General features: G+C 59.1%; 1 protein-coding gene and 1 pseudogene across 10 annotated transcripts in view; both read right to left on the bottom strand.

Moving 5' to 3' along the window:
- The window catches only part of ADGRB2 (adhesion G protein-coupled receptor B2), a gene marked incomplete at both ends in the record, with an annotated part of 32702 nt that extends 18593 nt beyond the window's left edge, over positions 1-14109 (bottom strand). For 6 of the 9 annotated variants that reach the window (XM_082834221.1, XM_082834222.1, XM_082834224.1 and 3 more), the window contains one exon: positions 9513-10302. In XM_082834221.1, coding sequence (XP_082690347.1) covers positions 9513-10302 — 790 coding nt within the window. Of the gene's footprint in view, positions 1-9512; positions 10318-14019 lie in introns of those variants that run through there. The other 3 variants (XM_082834227.1, XM_082834228.1, XM_082834220.1) reach the window with 2 other exon arrangements.
- LOC309974959 (methylosome protein WDR77-like) overlaps positions 1-17449 on the bottom strand; it is a 462921-nt pseudogene that overhangs the window by 299126 nt on the left and 146346 nt on the right. The window lies entirely within an intron of this gene.

The raw sequence follows: 17449 nt of genomic DNA, 5'->3' as shown, positions 1-17449 counted from the left end.
GAAACCGCTCCACCATCTCTGAAACCTGCATCTCCCCACCCCACAGGACACCTTCAGAGTCAGGCAACCCTGGTCCCAACTGGGGCGTGGACACTGACCAGCTGTGTGACCGTGGGCAAGTGTCTTTGCCTCTCTGACCCTGTTTTCTGACCTCTGTAGAACGATACTCAGAATACTCCCTACCCTGAGGGCTGACCTCAGGACTTCCTGACAGGAGATCACGAAGCCCTCAGCACCCTGCTTGGACACGGGGCGTGCTCAGACGGCAGCAACCATCTGGTTTATTTTCACCATCTTCCCTTCCCTCAGCACCTCCACCCCTTCAGCACCCTCACGTGCCACCGCCCCTCAGCCCCCTGGGCCTCCTCCCTCTGAACAGCGTCTGCCATGGCTCCTGGCCTCACTTTGGGCCCCGCCTCTATCAAGACCACAGAGAAGGTGCTGGAACCATGCCTGGCAGCTCCCGAATCCCCTCACCCAGCCTTTCCACCACACCCGCTCAGCCACTCCCCAGCCCTGGAGACTGTGACAAACCGCCTTCTCCACGCCCACCCCCAGGCTGCTAAAGAAATCTATAGCTGTGCCAACTGCCGCGACGGATTCAGGGATGCACGTCCGATGGCCAAGCAGGGCTCCCTGCCTTCCCCGTCCCCCGCCTCGGCGGGCTGACCTCTCTGCTCAAGCCCATCTCCGCCCACTCCCTCTCTGCAACAAGCTCCTTTACAGAGAAAGCAGAAGCTATGACACGGGAGCCCCCCCACCCCGACTTCTTGCCTCACCCCTCCAACTCCCAACTTTCCTGAAGGCCTTCTCTTCACAAAGACCAGCCCCTCATCCCAGTGCTGCCTTCTATTCCTCCCGCCTACCTTCTCCGGAGGGCTCTACCCATCATCCCCTCTCATCAGCATTTCGTCAGCATCCTCCTCGCAGCCTGGGAACAGATCTAGGCCCTTTCTGTTCTCAGAGGGGCCCTCCTCTGACCCTCCTGCCTTCTCTGGCTACTGCCCTCGGCTCCTCTTCACCATCAATGAGTGGTCCACAGATGGCACTCCAGTTTCTCACCTGCCACTCACGTCCTGGCTCAGATGTCACCTTGCCTGGTAAATCCACTGCAGTCTGGCTTCTGACCACATCTTCTGCTGAAACCGTTCTTGACAGAGTCATCAGTGCCCTCCTTGTTGCTAAATCCTATGGGCTTTGCAGGCCTCGTCCTGCCCCAGCCCTTGGCAGCGTTTCGCCCTGCTGACTCTCCAGCCCTGAAACACTCCCCTCCCTGACTCGCCTGGCTTCCTGCTACCTCTGCCCTGCCTCTTTGGCCGGTCTGTTTTCCTGCTGCTTCCCACGTCTGGCATCCACACTTTGTCCTGTTTTCACAGGACAACACCACCCCCCACCAGGCTTCATTAACCCCCTCTGAATGGCTGCTCCGAAGTCGTTGCGCCACCCACCGAACCTGTGCTTCACTCCTGTATAGCTTCCTGCCTCCTGGACAGGTCGCCTGATGCGGGGGGAGGGCCCTCAAACTCAGCGTGTGCACAATAGGATCATCATCTCCTCTCAAACCTCTCAAACCCACTTGTTCCCCACCTTCACCTGGAAAACTCCTACTTGACCTTCAAAACCCACCTCAAATGACCTCTTATAGGCAAAGTCTTCCTTATCCCTCACTCCCCTGCAGAGTTGGCTGCCCCCTCTTCTACGTGCCCACTCATCACAGATGATTCCATCTGCTGACTGTCTGAATTACCCCCCATCCGAGAGCCCTTTGAAGAAAGGCTGTGTGAGCCATCTCCCTGACCACATGAACACCAGTACAGAATCCGGCCCAGAGAAACAGCAGTAAACACCAATGAACATGTTGCTCCTAGCTTCCCCCACCCCATGGGGGTCATTGGAAATGGTCGTTTGTCATCTTGAGTACCAGCTCTGACCTGCAGCCCGCCACCTAGACCACCCCAAGCTTGACATCCATTTATTAATAAGCGCTCTGGAGATGCCATTTGACCTGTTGCAAATCCAGCTCCTTTTTGGCGTCTTGGCCATTACTGTTGTGGGTGGCAACCCCTCCCATCCCTGGCCTGGCATCCAGTAAGCCCATCAAATGCGGCCACGTGAGAGACCAGCCTGACTTGCTTGTCGTGGACTCACACTGCTTCCTCTGGTGCCCCCGTCCTCTACTGACCACTCACCACCCGCTTGCTGGCCAGCCCCACCATTTAACCAGAGTGGTGGTTTCTAGAATCCACTCCATTTGAAAATCAGAACATGTCCCAGGTCCAGCTGTTGAGCCCCTCTCCTAGCCTCCTGGGCTGGACCAGAGAGGGGAAGGGACACGCCCAAGGCCACACAGCCGGGGCCTGTACTGACTGCCCTCCCCTCCCCACCCCCACCCCACCCCCCCTCTGAGGAAAGCCAGTTCTCCCTGCGGGGGAAGAAGACAGATAAGACCAGAGGTGTCAGCCACTGAAACAAACGTTTATTCAGCATACACCACGTGCAGGCCCCTGCCAGCTCCGGGCCCAGACCAGGGCAGGTGTGAGAGGAAGATGGGCCAAGAGGACAAGGAGGGGTCCAGGAAGGGGTGTGAGCATCCCCAGACCTCCTGAGCGTCCCACTCAGTGGGCGCCGTGAGCTGACTGGACCAGGGACTCTGATGCTCCCAGCCCCACCACCCGTCAGCTTTCCCACCTGGCTGCTTGCTGCCTGGGACCCGCTTCCCCGCTCAACCCTGAATGAACTCTCAACTGTTCTGTTCTGTTCTGAATAACCCTGCAGGAGATAATTTACTACACACCTCCTATGTGCCAGTCACCGCATGCTCTACGTTACCTCATTTAATCCTCATTAGGGCAGGTTCTCCCATTTTACTAATGAGGTACTAATGAGGCTCTAAGGTCCCATCCTGGAGAGAGGCTGATGTGGGATTCGAACTCTAGCCTGCCTGATTCCAGAGGCCACTTTACGCTGAACTGCGCTGGCTCTGACAAAATGCAACTCAACTTGGACCTCCTCAGAGACGGCTTCCCTGATTCCCATGGGACCCCGAGTTACTCCCCCGCCTCCCCACAGCCCCCCCGCATACTTGCCTCTATTCTCTTGTTTTCACACCTCTTCCTAATTGTTCCTTTGAGCATCTATGCCCCGCCTCTGCCAGGCGAGACTGATTCTCCCTTGTAGGCTCCAAAGTGGTCCTCTGGAAGCCCAGCCCCACACGCTTGCCTGCTGAGAAACCTTCAGTGGCTCCCCACTGCTACCACCACAGTAAACCTCCGAGCCTGGCATGCTCTGGTCCCTGCTGATGTGTCCAGTCCTGTTTTCCCCTCCCCACCAGGCAGCCAAACTGTGAGGCCCTGTGGGTCAGTGGGAAGGATGTAGATTTGGGAGCCAGACAAATGCAGGTCTGATCCCCAAGTCTGCATAGTCTTGCTGTGTGCCGTTGGACAAGTCGCCTCACCTCTCTGAGCTTAGAATTTTCCAACTGAGAATAGAGGTGACACTTCCTAATTCATCATGAGAATTAAATGATGAGAGATATGGGTCACCGGGAGCATAACAAACTCTCAATGAAAGGAGCTGCCACTCCCTTCTTGTTATCCCTTGAACATGCAAATGCTTTCCTCCTTCCACTCATCTGTTAATGGTGTTCCCTCCTCTTGGAACGCCCTTCCTCTACCTCAATCTGTCAAAATCTTCTAGATTTCAAATGCCACCTCCTCCAGGAAGCCTCCCTAGGATGATTACACAGAGGTCTGGGTGTGCAGGTCCCTTCTTCTGCTATAGCTGTGAGTATCCTGTGCTAATCCCTCTCCTGGACCCTGAGGGAGGGTTTCAATCTCCCTTGACCTCTTGCACAGACGGCCCAGCTCTGAGCTGCCAGACACAAGACAGGCATTCAGCAAACACCAAATATCCCTGAGGGTTCCTCCACCCCAACCACACAGGACCACTCTGGTCTCACCCCTGACACTGGCAGGCAGGGTGGGCAAAGGCACTTTGCCATCTGAGCAGGACTGCACACACCTGCTACCCTGCCCCCCAAACTCCACATAGTCCAGCCCCCTCAGCCTCCTTTGTCATGAATGTGTTAAAAACAACCATGATAATCACCACTTCCATGGGGAGAGAGCAGTGCAATTTACAAAGCAGTCCTCCCTCCCCAGGGTCTCTGCATCCTCCCTGAGGCTGGCCCAAGAGCCCCAAGTAGGCACCAACTGATCCCCCTGAAACACCATTCTGTCATGTCCCTCCATGGCTCCCCAGCCCCAGCAGAACATCAGGACCCCAGGGGGGCCAGGGCAGAGGAAGGTGGCTCTTGTAAATTCTAGACTCTACTTGTGCAGTCCCATGCAACTGGGTACACCCAGCCAGAATGCCAGTCCCCTTCCAATGACTTCCTCCCCAGGCTGCTGGCCTATCTGCCCAGCCTCCCAACAGAGCTAGCTGGGTCCCTGCCACCTCCCCCGCATAGCCAGGAGCTCCTTGAGAGCAGGGACCGCGTCCCACTCATCCTTCTTCCCCCACGCTGCCCAACTTCCTGCTGCCTTAAAGCCCTCGGCCAACAGGGTGAGGTCCCAGTGTCTGGGTGCAGCAGTCAGAGCCTTGGCCCCATCTCCCACCACTGGGGCTACCGTCTGGTAAAGGCTGGTCTACCACAGCCCCCTGTCCCCAGCACATTCACACGCCACGCCCTGGCACGGGCTGCTTCCTTCACCTTGAAAGCCCTTCCCCTTGCACCGGGAAATGACTTGGGGAGGCTCACAGATGCGCCATAAAATAACACTGGGTCATGGACTGAGGAAGTGATCCCCTTTCCAGGTCTCATTTTAGTAGAGTGACTATTTGCCAATCTGCCTGGGATAGTCTGGTTTAGGCCTATCACCCTGATGGAATTAATAGTACCCCTCCCCCCATTTATAACCTCGGAAATGTGCCGGCTCAGATGATAAATTATAAGGCCAGCTCACTTTTAATCCTTCCAAGTGCATGAGAAAGAAGGTCTCCGGGCAGTCCGAGACTTTAACACATCCCCAGTACGTGCTAATTTCTCTTTCTAACAGATTGAGAGGAGGGATGAGCGTCTAGCTGGAATTTGTTGTTTCTCTGGTTATCTCCTATTTCAGATACGTGATACTCTTTTTCCATTGAGGATATGAAATTTCTTTTTAAGGTATTAAATTTCAAAAGCGATTCGATTTAAAGAAAAAAATTCACAGGCTAGTGAATTCCTATTCACTCCTCAAAACCCAACTCAGAATCACCTTCTTTAGACCAACTTCCCACCCCTTTGTGGTTTAGTCCCTCACTCTTCCTCCTCCCTTGACACCCAGCACATACATTCATACCTATTACACTAAGTTATGACAACACACAGCTACTTACCAGGGGTTTACCGTGTGCCAGGCACTGGGCTGAGCACTGACCCAAATTCTCTTGCTTAATCCTCACCATTGCTCTTTAGAATAACTCCACTAACCCCATTTTATAGGTGATGATATAGGGACGAGGAAACATGCCCGTCGCCACACAGCTAGTCAGTGGTGGGGTCAGGGGTTGAACCTGGGGCTGGGTGACCTCAGCCTGTGGCCCTGACCACCACTGTACACTAGTGGCCACTCTCCCCCACCAGAGGGCAGAAGGTGTGACTGCTTCACCTCGGATCTCATTCACTCAGAGCCACTTCAAGGCCTGGTGTAAACTCCATTCTGATAAAGAAATGAAGACGTGTGTGATGGATGGGCTGGGACTCAGTCCCCTTTGAGATGTCTGGGGGTGGGGGGTGGGGTGGTCTGTGCCCCACTCCCCATCCCATGATGGAGCACACAGATTTCTGGCAGCAGAGATCTGGGCTGGAAGGATCCTCTAGGTATCGTACCACATGTGCTAGGTCTTCCCCCACCCCACTCTGAGAGAGGCCCTGCCTCCCCAATGTCTGCACCCCAAACAGGTAAGGTAGGGCCTCTCTTCCTGCCACCAGACCATGGTCAAGGAGAAAGCCAATCGAGGACTGGGTCAGGCAGGTGAGAGGCAGCTTCCTAGAGGAGACAGGGCTTGAGTTGTGCTTGGAAGGATGGGGCAAAGGATAACCCAGGGCAAAGGGCATTCCAGGTGAGGGAAACAGCCCAAGCAAAGGCAGGGAAGCCAGAAAGCAGGGGGTTCTGGGGCCAGTAGGAGCCCCAGTTGAAAGGGTGGGAGAGAACCAGAAGGAAAGCAGGTGGCAGGTGGGTCAGGGGCGGGACTGGAATGCCAGGCTGAGGAGTCTGGGCCACGTTGGGGAGTCCCTGGGGGCTGAATCAGGGAAGTGACACACAGAGAACGGGGGGTCCTGAGGCCCCAAGGGGGTAGCGCCTTGTCCAAGTCACACAGCAGCAGTGGCAGAGGGGGGATCTGAACCCATTCTTGCCTCCCAGGCCTGACACTCAGGGGACCGCAGGGTCACCTGGTGCCCATGCCTCTGGAATGGAGCCTGGATGATGGAGATGGTGGGCTAGTAGCCACCAGCCAAGGGTGGGACAGTGCCCCTGGGGGGAGGCAGGCAGTGTGGCAGAGGAGGGAGGGGTCTGCAAGAGTGAAGGACACTTTCTCCCAGATGTCACCCCGCACAGCCACATCTCAGGATTGGAGGGTCAGCAGGCAGGAACTGCAGGTTGGCGACCGGCTCCCTGTAGCTGGGCTCTGGAGCTGGTACCAATTCTACCACCTGCCTTCCGGCCCCGGCCTCGGCCAGCCTCCGTGCCCGTCCTCCGTGGAGCTCCTTCCTGCCTTCCTTCCCTTTCTTCCTCTCCCCCCACTTAACAGATTGCGGCAGCAAGATGGCACAAATTTATGGCTCAACTCACCAAAAATAACAAGAGATTTATCAAAGGCAGTTTGCGTGAAATTAACAGGCGTCTGTACCCTCTTGTCAAACGCACTCAGCTCTGAGGCGGGCCCAGGCCCTCCGCTCCCAGCCTCATGGCTCTTCCAGTACCAACCCAGCTCCACCCCGCTTGGCCTTGCGTTGATCCTACCTGGGACGCCCCAGAGAAGCCGAGCACAGCTCCCCTACCCCAGTGCCTGGCAGAGGGGCTGGGATGAGGATCTCACCTGTTCACCACCATCCCACCAATCTTGTCCTCAAGCTGGCAGCTCCATGTGCCAGCCAGTTCTCCTGCAGCTGGTACGTGTCCAACTGGCCCAGTGGGAAGGAGGTGAAGGGAAGCATGGAGGCGAGGCCAAGGGCTTGGCCAAGGTGGTGCTGCCACCACGCACAGAGTGCTCCAGGCCCTATGATGCCACTGGCCCTCAGATGCCCCCTGCTGCATGGAACAAACTGAGTCGTGTGCCCATCATCTCTTGCCCCAGAGAGGATGGGCAGAAGGTAAGAGGTGGCAAAGAGGAAGAATCTCTTGCCTGCCAAGGGAGAGGAAGGGGCCGTGCCAGCCCAACTCTGGGCACCAGTGTGCCCTGTGAGCCAACGGCTGACGCCACTTCCCCACCACCCCTGCCCCCCACAACTCCCTACAAGAGCCCTCCCTGCAGGCCATCCCATGGAGCAGCCTGGCAATATGCCAAGCAGGACAAGGGGCACGAGCTGGGAGCCCAGGGCTCCCTACTCAGAGAAGATACCAGGCTTCATGCCCAGGGACAACCAGGATCTAATCTCCACCCATACTCAGTCCCAGAGGCCTCTGCAGAGGCTCTGATGATGGTGGGAACGATGGTGCCCTTCCCATCACGAGCCCACTCTGACCCCTAAAGACACCCCGGCTACCAACCAACTCCCGCTTCCGACTTCAGCCAAGCCCAGCTGGCTGCTCCTGGCTCTGTGCTCCACCTGGCAGCCTGCCCAGATGGTGCCCGCCCAGGAGGGCAGAGCCTCACTCCATCCACTGTGGACCACTGGGCTGATGGACCGCAGAGAAAACCAGACAAAAGAACCCGCCCTCTGCCGAGCACAATGGGGGAGGCCCCCACAGAGTGACAGGCAGTGGCGGCCAGGCAGGAACAGCCATAAACCTCCTGATATACGCCTGGCGCTCTCCGCCGATGTTCCACAAAGAAGCAAAATTCAATTTCTTCCTGCAGGCACTAAATCCCAGGCCAGCCTCCAGGGCCCGTAGCCTGCCCAGGGCCTGGCTGTCACTCGGATGGCTTCATCGACTGCTGTGAGAGGCCAAGCTGGCCTAGGGGAGAGGCCAGAACAAGGCCACTGAGCACTTGCCATGGATGGGTGTGATGCCAGATGTCTCATGAGGGAGGCTGAGAAGCCTCTTCCCCAAAGCCTTGGGAGAGGCTACTGTCATGATAAACACCTCCTCTAATTAAACCAGGGCTATCTCCCCGTTTTACAGACAAAACAACTGATGCCAGAAAAAAGGATCTACTCAACGTAACAAAGACAGTTCCCAACTTTCGGGTTCTGTCTCCAAAGCAGGCATGGGAACAGATCATCCCCCTCCAGTACTCCTAGCAGCCTTCACACGCCCGTGTCCTTGCAAAAGCTCTCAGCCAGATCCAGGTGCCCCTCTGACCCATCCCTGCGTGACAACCTCACAATGGTAGGCGAGCACCTGTTATCCCAAATGGGGAAACTGAGGCCCAGAGGGGCGGGAACTCCCTGTTAGTACCAGAGCTGGAAACCAGATCCCAAATCTGCCTCCCTCCCAGCCCGACGTCCTGGGCCCCCTGGCCAGTCCCTGGCCCAGCCCTGTTCAGCAGACACTTAGGACCCGGCCAAGGATCTTGGGGCCTCGAAGCTGCAGGAAGGAGGGTCGGCAGAAGGTGGCCGTGGCTGAGGGAGCTGGGTGGGAGCAGAAGCAGGCAGGACTCAAGGGCTTGAAGAGCTTTTGCCCAGTCAGCAGGAAGCTCTAGCAGCTGGCGGCCTTGGTCCCATAAGGCATGGGCCCAGAGCGGGGGAGACAGGGGACGCTGGGAGCTGAGCCAGGCCAGCCCTCCAAGGCAGCCTTGAAGCTCAGGCCTCTTCACCCAGGCACATTCTTCTGTGCCTTCCTCTGCCCTGACCCTGGGGCCACAGCCAAAAACCACTGACCCATGTGGGCAGGAAGACGTCCCTGCGCCCTGCCTACGCCAGCCTCTAGGCACACTTGTCAACTTGCAGCGCCAGCACCTGCTGCCGTCATTCCCAGCTTTGGGCCTGTATATACGCTGCTCCCTCTGCCTGGAATGCCCTCCACTCCTTTAGCTTGGCTTGCTTCCACTTGTCCTTCTGATCTCTGTTCCTGTATCGCTTCCTTCAGGAAGCCTTCCCTGACTGCCCAGGTAGGGGGTCCCTCCCGGGGTTTATCACACTGCATTGTCTATGGGGGTCTATGCCCCCATTCATCCACCCAGACTGCAAACTCTTCAAGAGGGAGGTCTGACCCCAATCCACTTTGGTGACCCCAACACCGGGACAAGGCTGGACCCAGTGGAGACACTGGTGAACAACCACATGAATGGCCCAGTATCCGCCAAGATGGGCACCATCAGCCCTCCAGACACACCCACCTCACCTGGGCCCTGCTCAGACTCACCATATCTCATCTCTGTGGTGAACAGGTCATTGCTGCTCCCCGAATGCAAATCGGCCTCGGCAGGTGGGGCTGGGCCCCCAGGCACCAGAGCATTGGACAGGGTGTGGGCAGCAGAAGGACCCGGAGGCGTGGTGGTAGCGGGGCTGGCCCCTGTCTCACCAGGGCAGCTGCAGCCCGGCTGGGCAAAGCCACAGGCCCTGCCAGCCGCACGGCCGCACTCCTCGCTCCAGCGACACAGGACGCCGCAGGTGAACTGGCTGGAGTTATTGTTGTTGATGAGCAAGACCTCGACGAAGCGGAAGGCCAGGGCTGCGGGCGCCAGCAGGCGCGGGGCCTCCGAGGGCTCGGCTGACAGGCAGAGCTGCACGAAGTTCTTGTCGAAGTGCAGGAAGGTGAAGGGGCCCGAACCGCCGCACAGCTCCAACCCCGCGGCCGCCTCCTCCTCCTCTGGCCGCCCCAACTCCGCCCGGGCCTCCGCCTCGTCGGGGCTGGGCCGCAGGCAGGTAAAGTTGACCAGGTAGTGGTCCAGGGGCAGCAGGCGGGGGGCAAAGTGGGCGCACACCTGCTCCTGGCGGTTGAAGCGCAGGTAGAGGGAGTACTTGGTCGGGTCCGGGTTCTCCAGGGTCCAGGAGCAGCCCGAGGCGATGGTAGGAAAGAGGTCCTGCAGTGAGAAGGCCCCGTAGAGCACGCCCGAGGCCAGGGCAGAGCAGGCGCTGGGGGCGGGGTCGAAGGCGGCGGCCAGGCGCAGGGACAGAATCACAGATAGTAAGAGGGGACAGGCTGGGGTCATCCTATGTCCCTTGCCCTGTGGAGAGAGACAGTGGTCAGTGGCCCCGGGCGCAGCCAGCATGGGCTCTGAATCTCCTGTGGCTAGCTGCAGGTCGTGGGCCTTGTGGTGAAGACTATGTTCTTTTAAGTCACCCAGGTCCACTTATGTGATCTTAGACAAGGGACTTGACCTCTCTGAGCCCCTTACTTGAGAAATGAAGGCCCTCAGGAGAGCGTCTGCGATCTCGTAAACCCTTAAGAAACATGAGTTGTGACTATTATTCCGTGGTTCCTCCATCGGTCCCATCAACCACCAGCATCTCGGCCTGACGTTCAGATCCGGCCCCGGCCCCACCACGCAACGTGTACCCTCCAGAGCTGCTGCTCTCAGCCGCAATGTGTCGTGATCAGCTGTGAGGCGTGGCACACATAATCCAGAGGTAATTGTCGAAGTAGCGATGTTTGACAACGATTTGCTTTTTTATAAATCACAGCAATTCAAGGTTATTCCCAGAACAATGTCATTCTCACTCACTTGCTTTACTGAGTGGGAGAGAAAGGGGAGGAGTTACCGCTGGTGTGCTGGGGACTGAGCACAGCCTGAGCCATGCCCATGGGAGGGCATCGCAAGTGTGAACGTCATGACTATCGCTGCTGTGGATTTCCCGCTGGAAACAAGGGGGAGAGGCATCTGCAAAATGGGTGCAGTTGTTCCCCTCTAACCCCTCTTCCCCTCCCACCATGGTGTTATCCTCCAAGGCCTGGCGCAGGGCCTGCTACCCCCGGGGAGGCCACCAAGCCATTTCCCTCCTCTTAGCTCCCACAGCCCTTTCCTGAAAGTTTGCGTCACCCAATCATGACCACTAGCCCTTGCTATGTCGCCAGGGCTAGCTCACTCATCTCATGAGTCTTCAAGCTCCTAGGAGTGGAGACCAGCGTCCGTTGATTTCTAACTGCCCCCAAAGCACTAAGCTGAGCTCCCAGCAGCTGTGCATGTACTCCAGGTGTGGAAGGGCAACGAGGACCCAAGTTGACAGACACACAAAGCAGTCACGCCAGAGTGGACAAGGGATGGGGGTGAGGGGGGCGCTGCAGGTGCCTCGCACCTACCAGGCCAGGGCAGAGCCACTGCCCACAGCCTCCACCCCAGCTGTCCAGGTAGCGGAGGGTAGTGCCCAGGCTCAGCCCCGCTTCCAGCCCTGCCCCCAGGTGGGGTCCACGCTCCCTCCCTCCTCCACGCCCAAAGCATAGCTCACAGCACTGGATGGGCCCCCAGAGCCTGGTTGTTCCGCATTAGAGGAGAAAAGATGAGGCTCTGAGAAGGGAGGCAATCTGCTCAAGATCACCTCAGAGAAGCCAGGCTGGGACTGGAGTCCAGGACCTGAGGCCCCAGCCCGGGCTCTCCGGCATCCACCCATAGCTTCCTGCTCTGTCCCCTTCTCTGCTCCTCACGCTCTGGGAACTGAATCCCAAACATAGGATAATTCACAGGGTGTGGCTAGATTGTGCCAGGACACAGCTGCTCCCCAGGGACAGGTTTTCCCATGGCTGTTCAGGAGTCTAAAGGGTGGTCAGAGGTGGGGGGTGGGGGGTGGGTGGGAAAGGAATGAGAATCCCAGAATTCCAATTCCTGTGCAGCATCCAGGGAACTCCTCGCTGGCTCAGATCCCACGTGCTGCCACTCGGAGCCAGGCCCAAGCCCCAAGCGCAAACGCACATTTGCCCCTCCTGGGCCACAGCGGGGTGGGGAGGCAGGCTCTGGGCAGGCGCATTTACAAGGAAGGAGCCACACCACCCTCCTCCAAAGACCTGCCTGGAGTTTTTCAGCAGAAGCCAGTATAGGCTGTGTCTCCTCTGACCCGCACAGAGCTGGAAAAGGGACCAGACCCCTGGCCTTCCCACCCCACATCATGACGGTGCCGGACCGTTCAGCCTGCCCAGCCTGCTGCAGCACCAGCAGAGCCAGCGGCTCATGATGAGTGACATCCGATCCCCCCGCTGCCCCCAATTATTTCTAAGCAGGCTGCAAAATTCAGGCCATGGCTGTAGCTCAGTGGAGGCAAGGTGGGGCCTCATTATAACTGGCCTTGTCTCCCCCACTTAGAGCAGGGCAGGGAATCTCCACGCACAAACACACCGACACCCCTGTGCCCTGCAGACATGCACACAAAAGCATGGATGCAGACACGTGTGTAGCCAGGCATTCTGCCTGTGAAGAGATACACATGCACACAGACATGCACAGAGATCAGAGTAAACCACAGATGAGTGAACTCAATGCACACAAGGTGCGCACACTCACACGTACAAGGCTGTCAAGAGCCAGACACTCATACACACGTGCAGAGATGCAAATATACTCTCTAGTGTGAACACACGGGTATTTGGGTGTTTGAAGCTCAGCATGTGACAGCTAAGCATCAGGCAGGATCTGATCTGCTGCTCCTTCCTTGGTGCTCCTGAAACTGAGGGCTCGGGCCCCCAGCCCCATCTCCTGGGCCTCCCCTGCTCCCTAGTCCATAGCTCCAACCCATCAAGAAGCACTAGGTGCCTATCCCTCAGAGCCACAGCCTGGCTTCTCCAGAACTGAGCCACCCCCAAACCCTGCCCAAGCCCCGTCCTCCACTCAGTCTCCTTCAGACACCTCCCCTCACATCAGTTCTGGAATTACACCCTGGGTGTATGTGACTCTCACTGTTCCTGCTGTGACATAAGACCTTCTAGGGGCCCCTTTTTTATATCAGTCTCCATCCACAAAATAAGGCAAGGAGCCCAATTCCAAGCTGAGTCAGAGACCGCCTCCCCTGGGAAGGGACCTAGAAGGATCCTGGCCTCACAGGCAGCTCAGGTGGTTATGAGCCATGATTAGCCTCCCTGAGCCTGAGTTTCCCCCTCTGTGGAGTAGAGACATGATCCCTGCCCTCAGGACTGTATAAACCTTCTCATTCAGCCTCCTGGTGAGTTCCTAGCACAGAGCCTGCCCCGGGAAGAGCGCTCACACCATCCTTTCCCCTTCCCCCTCCCTCTTCTCAGAACCTCACAGTCTCTCCTGTTTCCTGCTGAAGTTGAGGTCGGTACCTCTGAAGGCTCTTTGGGTTAAACCTCAGAGTTGCTTTGCCACCTGCAAGCCCAGGAACACCACAGACCCTTCCACGCACAGAGCTAGACAGGAGGGGTGTGGAGGTCACCTCCGAGCAAGAACTTCCTGGGTCAGGAGGCTGATGGAAAGGATAATCAGTAGGCCACCTCCCTCAGGACCTCTCTGGGAAGAGATGGGTGAGGAGCTCAATCTCAGTCTCAGGATCCCCCTCCTCCAGCCACAGCCCCCCTTCACCGCATGCCCCCCTGCGCCCTTCAAACCTGAGAATCCCACCCTCTCTCCAAACACATTCATGCCCCTTTCCTCCCAGATCCCACAGGCCTGGGCTTCCCTTCTGCACCAGTGAGGGATTCCGAGGCTTTCCAGCAGCTGGAAGGGCCAAAACAAGACTGGGGTGGGAGGAGGCATAGGACGTAGTGCGGCGGGGAGGGGCACCTCAGGGCAAGGGCTGGGTCTCCGGGATCCCTGGGATCGACCCCTAGCCTCCCGCTAGCTGAGAGCAGGGGCGCCGCGCGGCGGGAGCCGGGAGCCCCGGCCGCGGGCGGGGGAGGGGCGGTGGGTGGGGGAGGGGGCGCGTCGGTGCGCACATCCGTCGCGTTTATCCACCTGGCAGCCCCAATTCGCCTGCCCGTCACTCACCCTCCGCCTCCCGGGCGCTCGCAGCGCGGCGGAGCCCAGACCGACACGCGGGCGGGGACCCCCGGGCCTCGAGGTCCCCTGCCCTTGCATCGGCCGGGGACGGGGTCCTCAAGCACCCCTCTCCCGGAGCTCTGCCACCCAGAAAGGCACACACCCTCCATCCAGCCTTGGTAGCTGGTGGGCCGGACCGAGGGGAGGGGGCGAACCTCCCCAGTGCAGCCCCTCCCTCTCCGGCTGGCAGAGTGTCTCTCCGTCTGGCGAGGGGGGCAGGGGCCTCCGACACACCACTAGGATGCGGGCCCCCAGCCCCCCGCGAGGAGGGGGGGGCGGTGCCGTGCGCGCGGGCGGCGGGGGAGGGGTCGGTGACTCAGCCGCCCTCCGCCCGCCTCCCCGGAACTTTGCAGCAGCTGGAGCCGCCGTTGCTACAGGAACCGAAAGCTTTTGTTCCCCAATGTCAGGGCTGCCCCGGCAGGCGGGAGGCTGGGAGGCTACCACTCCCCGGTGAGACCCAGGCCCAGCCACACTGCCCAGAGGGCTTCCAGGCCAGCAGAACGTCACGAATTCGAGGCTCCTCTCTCCCCCTTGCCCGCCAAAGCCAGGTTTCTTCAAACTCTTGGGGCCCTCTGGCCAGGTCGCGGCCTAACTCTGACCCGGAGCGCTAACTGCCCTGGAAAGTTCCTGCTGGCATCTCTCCTCATGGGGGTAGGTAGAGGTTCTTCTGTGCCCCATGTGCTCCTCTGTGACTGATTTCCCACGTGGGCTGCTCCCCCCCAAGAAGCAGCCTACCTTTGGGGACCTTGACTTGGTTCCTCCACTTCCCCAGCTTCTACACTTGAACCATTCCCTCAGAGGCCTTGGCCTTTCACTCATGCCCCTCTGATCCCGGAGGAATCTAGTGGGGTGTTGAAGGATGGGTGAGGGAGCGGGGAGACTAACGGTCACAGGCTCCCTGGACCCATTCTGGACCTGAAGCTATTCTCTGGCTTTATTATCTTGGAGGTTGGAGCGATGTCACTAGAACTTGTTCTGCATTTCTACTCTGGGATTAGGAGTGGAGTGGAGAGGGGCCTGACCTTGGCCTTGAAGAGAAACAGCCCAACACACCTATCATTGTTGAGCATTACTGGGTGCCAGACACTCTATACAAACAACCTAATATCATTTCTCCCAGCAACTATATGAGGCAGTTATCACTGACCCATTTTATGGAGGGCCAGTTGAGGCTCAGAAAGGTTATATAGCTCGCCTAGGTCACACAGCTTTTGAACCCAGGTCATCCAACAAAAAGCTGAGTTCCTAACTACTCAGCTCCATTACCTGGGGGTTAGGGGGGAGGGAAGAGGGCAGAGACTAGCTGGGACCTCACTCTGGGTTACAGAAATGCCTACTGCACACACCCACCCCAGGCTGGACCTCTTTCCTTCTGAAGAGTGATGGGGGAGGGAGAGAGAAAAGAGGAGGAGAAGGAGAAGAGAAGGCAGAGAAGGGAAGAAGAGGGGGGAAATCTGTCAATCTTGGTCCAGAGAAGACCCTCCCTCATGCCCCCCCTCCCCCACAAACCAGGGCATGCCCTGCAGAGTCCATACTGACCCTCACCCCTGTGGCAGCTCATGGGATGCTCCCCAGGTCCCTGCTCTGTCTCAGGGCCAAGTGGACTCCCCCACTTCCTAATCCATGCCCAAGCCAGACAGAGCCCACCTTTGCCCCACCACCTAGTGGGTACTGCCATGGGGTAGACAGATAGAGGCTTCCTGGGGACACCTGCCCAAGCCCAACCAGAGCACCTCAAATCCAGGGGCCAGTCCTGCTGGTCTGTGCCCTGAATTGCTGCTGGGATAAGCTCTCCACCGCACCCCACACCTCATCCCCAGAGCATAAGGCCAGACAACCAGGGCTGTTCCGGCACGGCTAGCAAGACAGGGCACCGGGCCTCGCCCACCAGCCTCCTCTCCCCAGGGACTTCCCAGCGCCCCGCAGCCACCGCTGCTGCTCGGGCTGCGGAAATCTAGGGTTGCCCGCGGGAGGAAAAGGGGAAGGTGGGTCCAGGGCTGCGGGCAGGGGGCGCCAGAGGACGCCCAGGGGCCCGGCCGGCAGCTGGCGAGGCGGGCAGGCGGGCAGCATCTCTTGGCCCGGGAGCCCCTCCCCCCGAGGGCACCAGACCCTTCGCCAGCTCTGCACTGGCCGTGGCGCGGAGGACTTCCCTCGGACCGAGCTGACTGCGGGAGTGGCCGCCAACTTCACGGCCTACAACCCGCCCTCCCCCACCCCCGCATCATGCCAGCCCCCGGGGCTGCGGGAGGGTGCGTTTGGTGCCCAGCTCTATGCCCTGGGGGTGGGAGGAGAGGGATGGGGAATGGACAGAGATACTCAGACCAAAGATGGACAAGGGAGGCAGGGATGCGAGGCCAGTCGAGTTCCCAGGCTGGAGAGGAGGGGGCTCAGAGCAGACATGGGGAGCACGGCCCCAAGTCCAGGCTGAGGGGGAGGGGACTTGCAGCAGAGACTGACGAGGGATAGCGGGACTCCGGGTAGATATGGGGGAGGGGGCGATCAGGACAGAAATAAGAGGGGAAGCATGGTTGGGTTACTGACGCTGGGAAAGGCAGTAACTATAGGCAGGCATGGATGGGGACAGGAAGGACTCTGTGCAGAGATAAAGTGGAGGGGAGGAGCAGGGTCCGGCTCCAGACGAGGAGGGGAATTAAGGGGGGAGACACAGGCGAGCTGCAGGTTGGAGACAGGGGCTCTAATCAAGGGTGGGGGGTGCACCCCTGGATCCAGGCTTAGATAGGGAGAGATTCGAGACAGCGATGGGGGTAGGTGTGGGTAAGGACTGGCGGCGGGGGCGAGGGGTTTTGGCAGAGATGGGTAAGGAGGAGGGGGACAGAAAAGGGACTCACCAGAGATGAAGGGGACCTCGGCCCCAGGCTTGTTAGTTCCCAGAGAGACGAGAGTGGGTAAATAGATGCTGAACGAACTCAGTTGGGGCGGGGGAGAATTCAGCAGAGGTGGGTTGGGGGAGCGTCCCCAGTCCGGGCCGGTGCGGAAATCGGGACCGCGACAGGAGGGCTCGGTGCGGGGCCGGGTCGGGGTCTGGGGCCGAGCACTCACCTGGACGCCGTCAGAAGCAGGAGCGGGGGCCGGCGCTGGCGGAGGCGGCCACGGGGCGCAAGTTTGCCATCCCTAAGGCGGGGGCTTGGCGGGGCGCGGGGCAGCTCGCTGCAGCCGCGCGGAGGGCCGAGGCTCCCGCTCCGCGGAGCGGCGGGTGCAGAAAAGGCGCCGCGGAGCAGCGCGGGGCGGGCGGGCGCCGGGCCGGGCGAGGGCTCCTGCCGCCGCCTCCTCGCCACGCCGCCCCCCACCCCCTGCTCCCCACTCCCCCGCCCAGAGCACCGCCCGCGCTGCGCGCCGCCTCCTATTCGCGGGCGGCGGC

This window comes from Leucopleurus acutus (assembly GCF_964270905.1).
Source record: "Leucopleurus acutus genome assembly, chromosome: 2".
In the NCBI taxonomy this organism is placed as follows: domain Eukaryota; kingdom Metazoa; phylum Chordata; class Mammalia; order Artiodactyla; family Delphinidae; genus Leucopleurus; species Leucopleurus acutus.
Note: the sequence above shows the minus strand (reverse complement) of the source record. Positions and strands in the feature narration are given on the sequence as shown.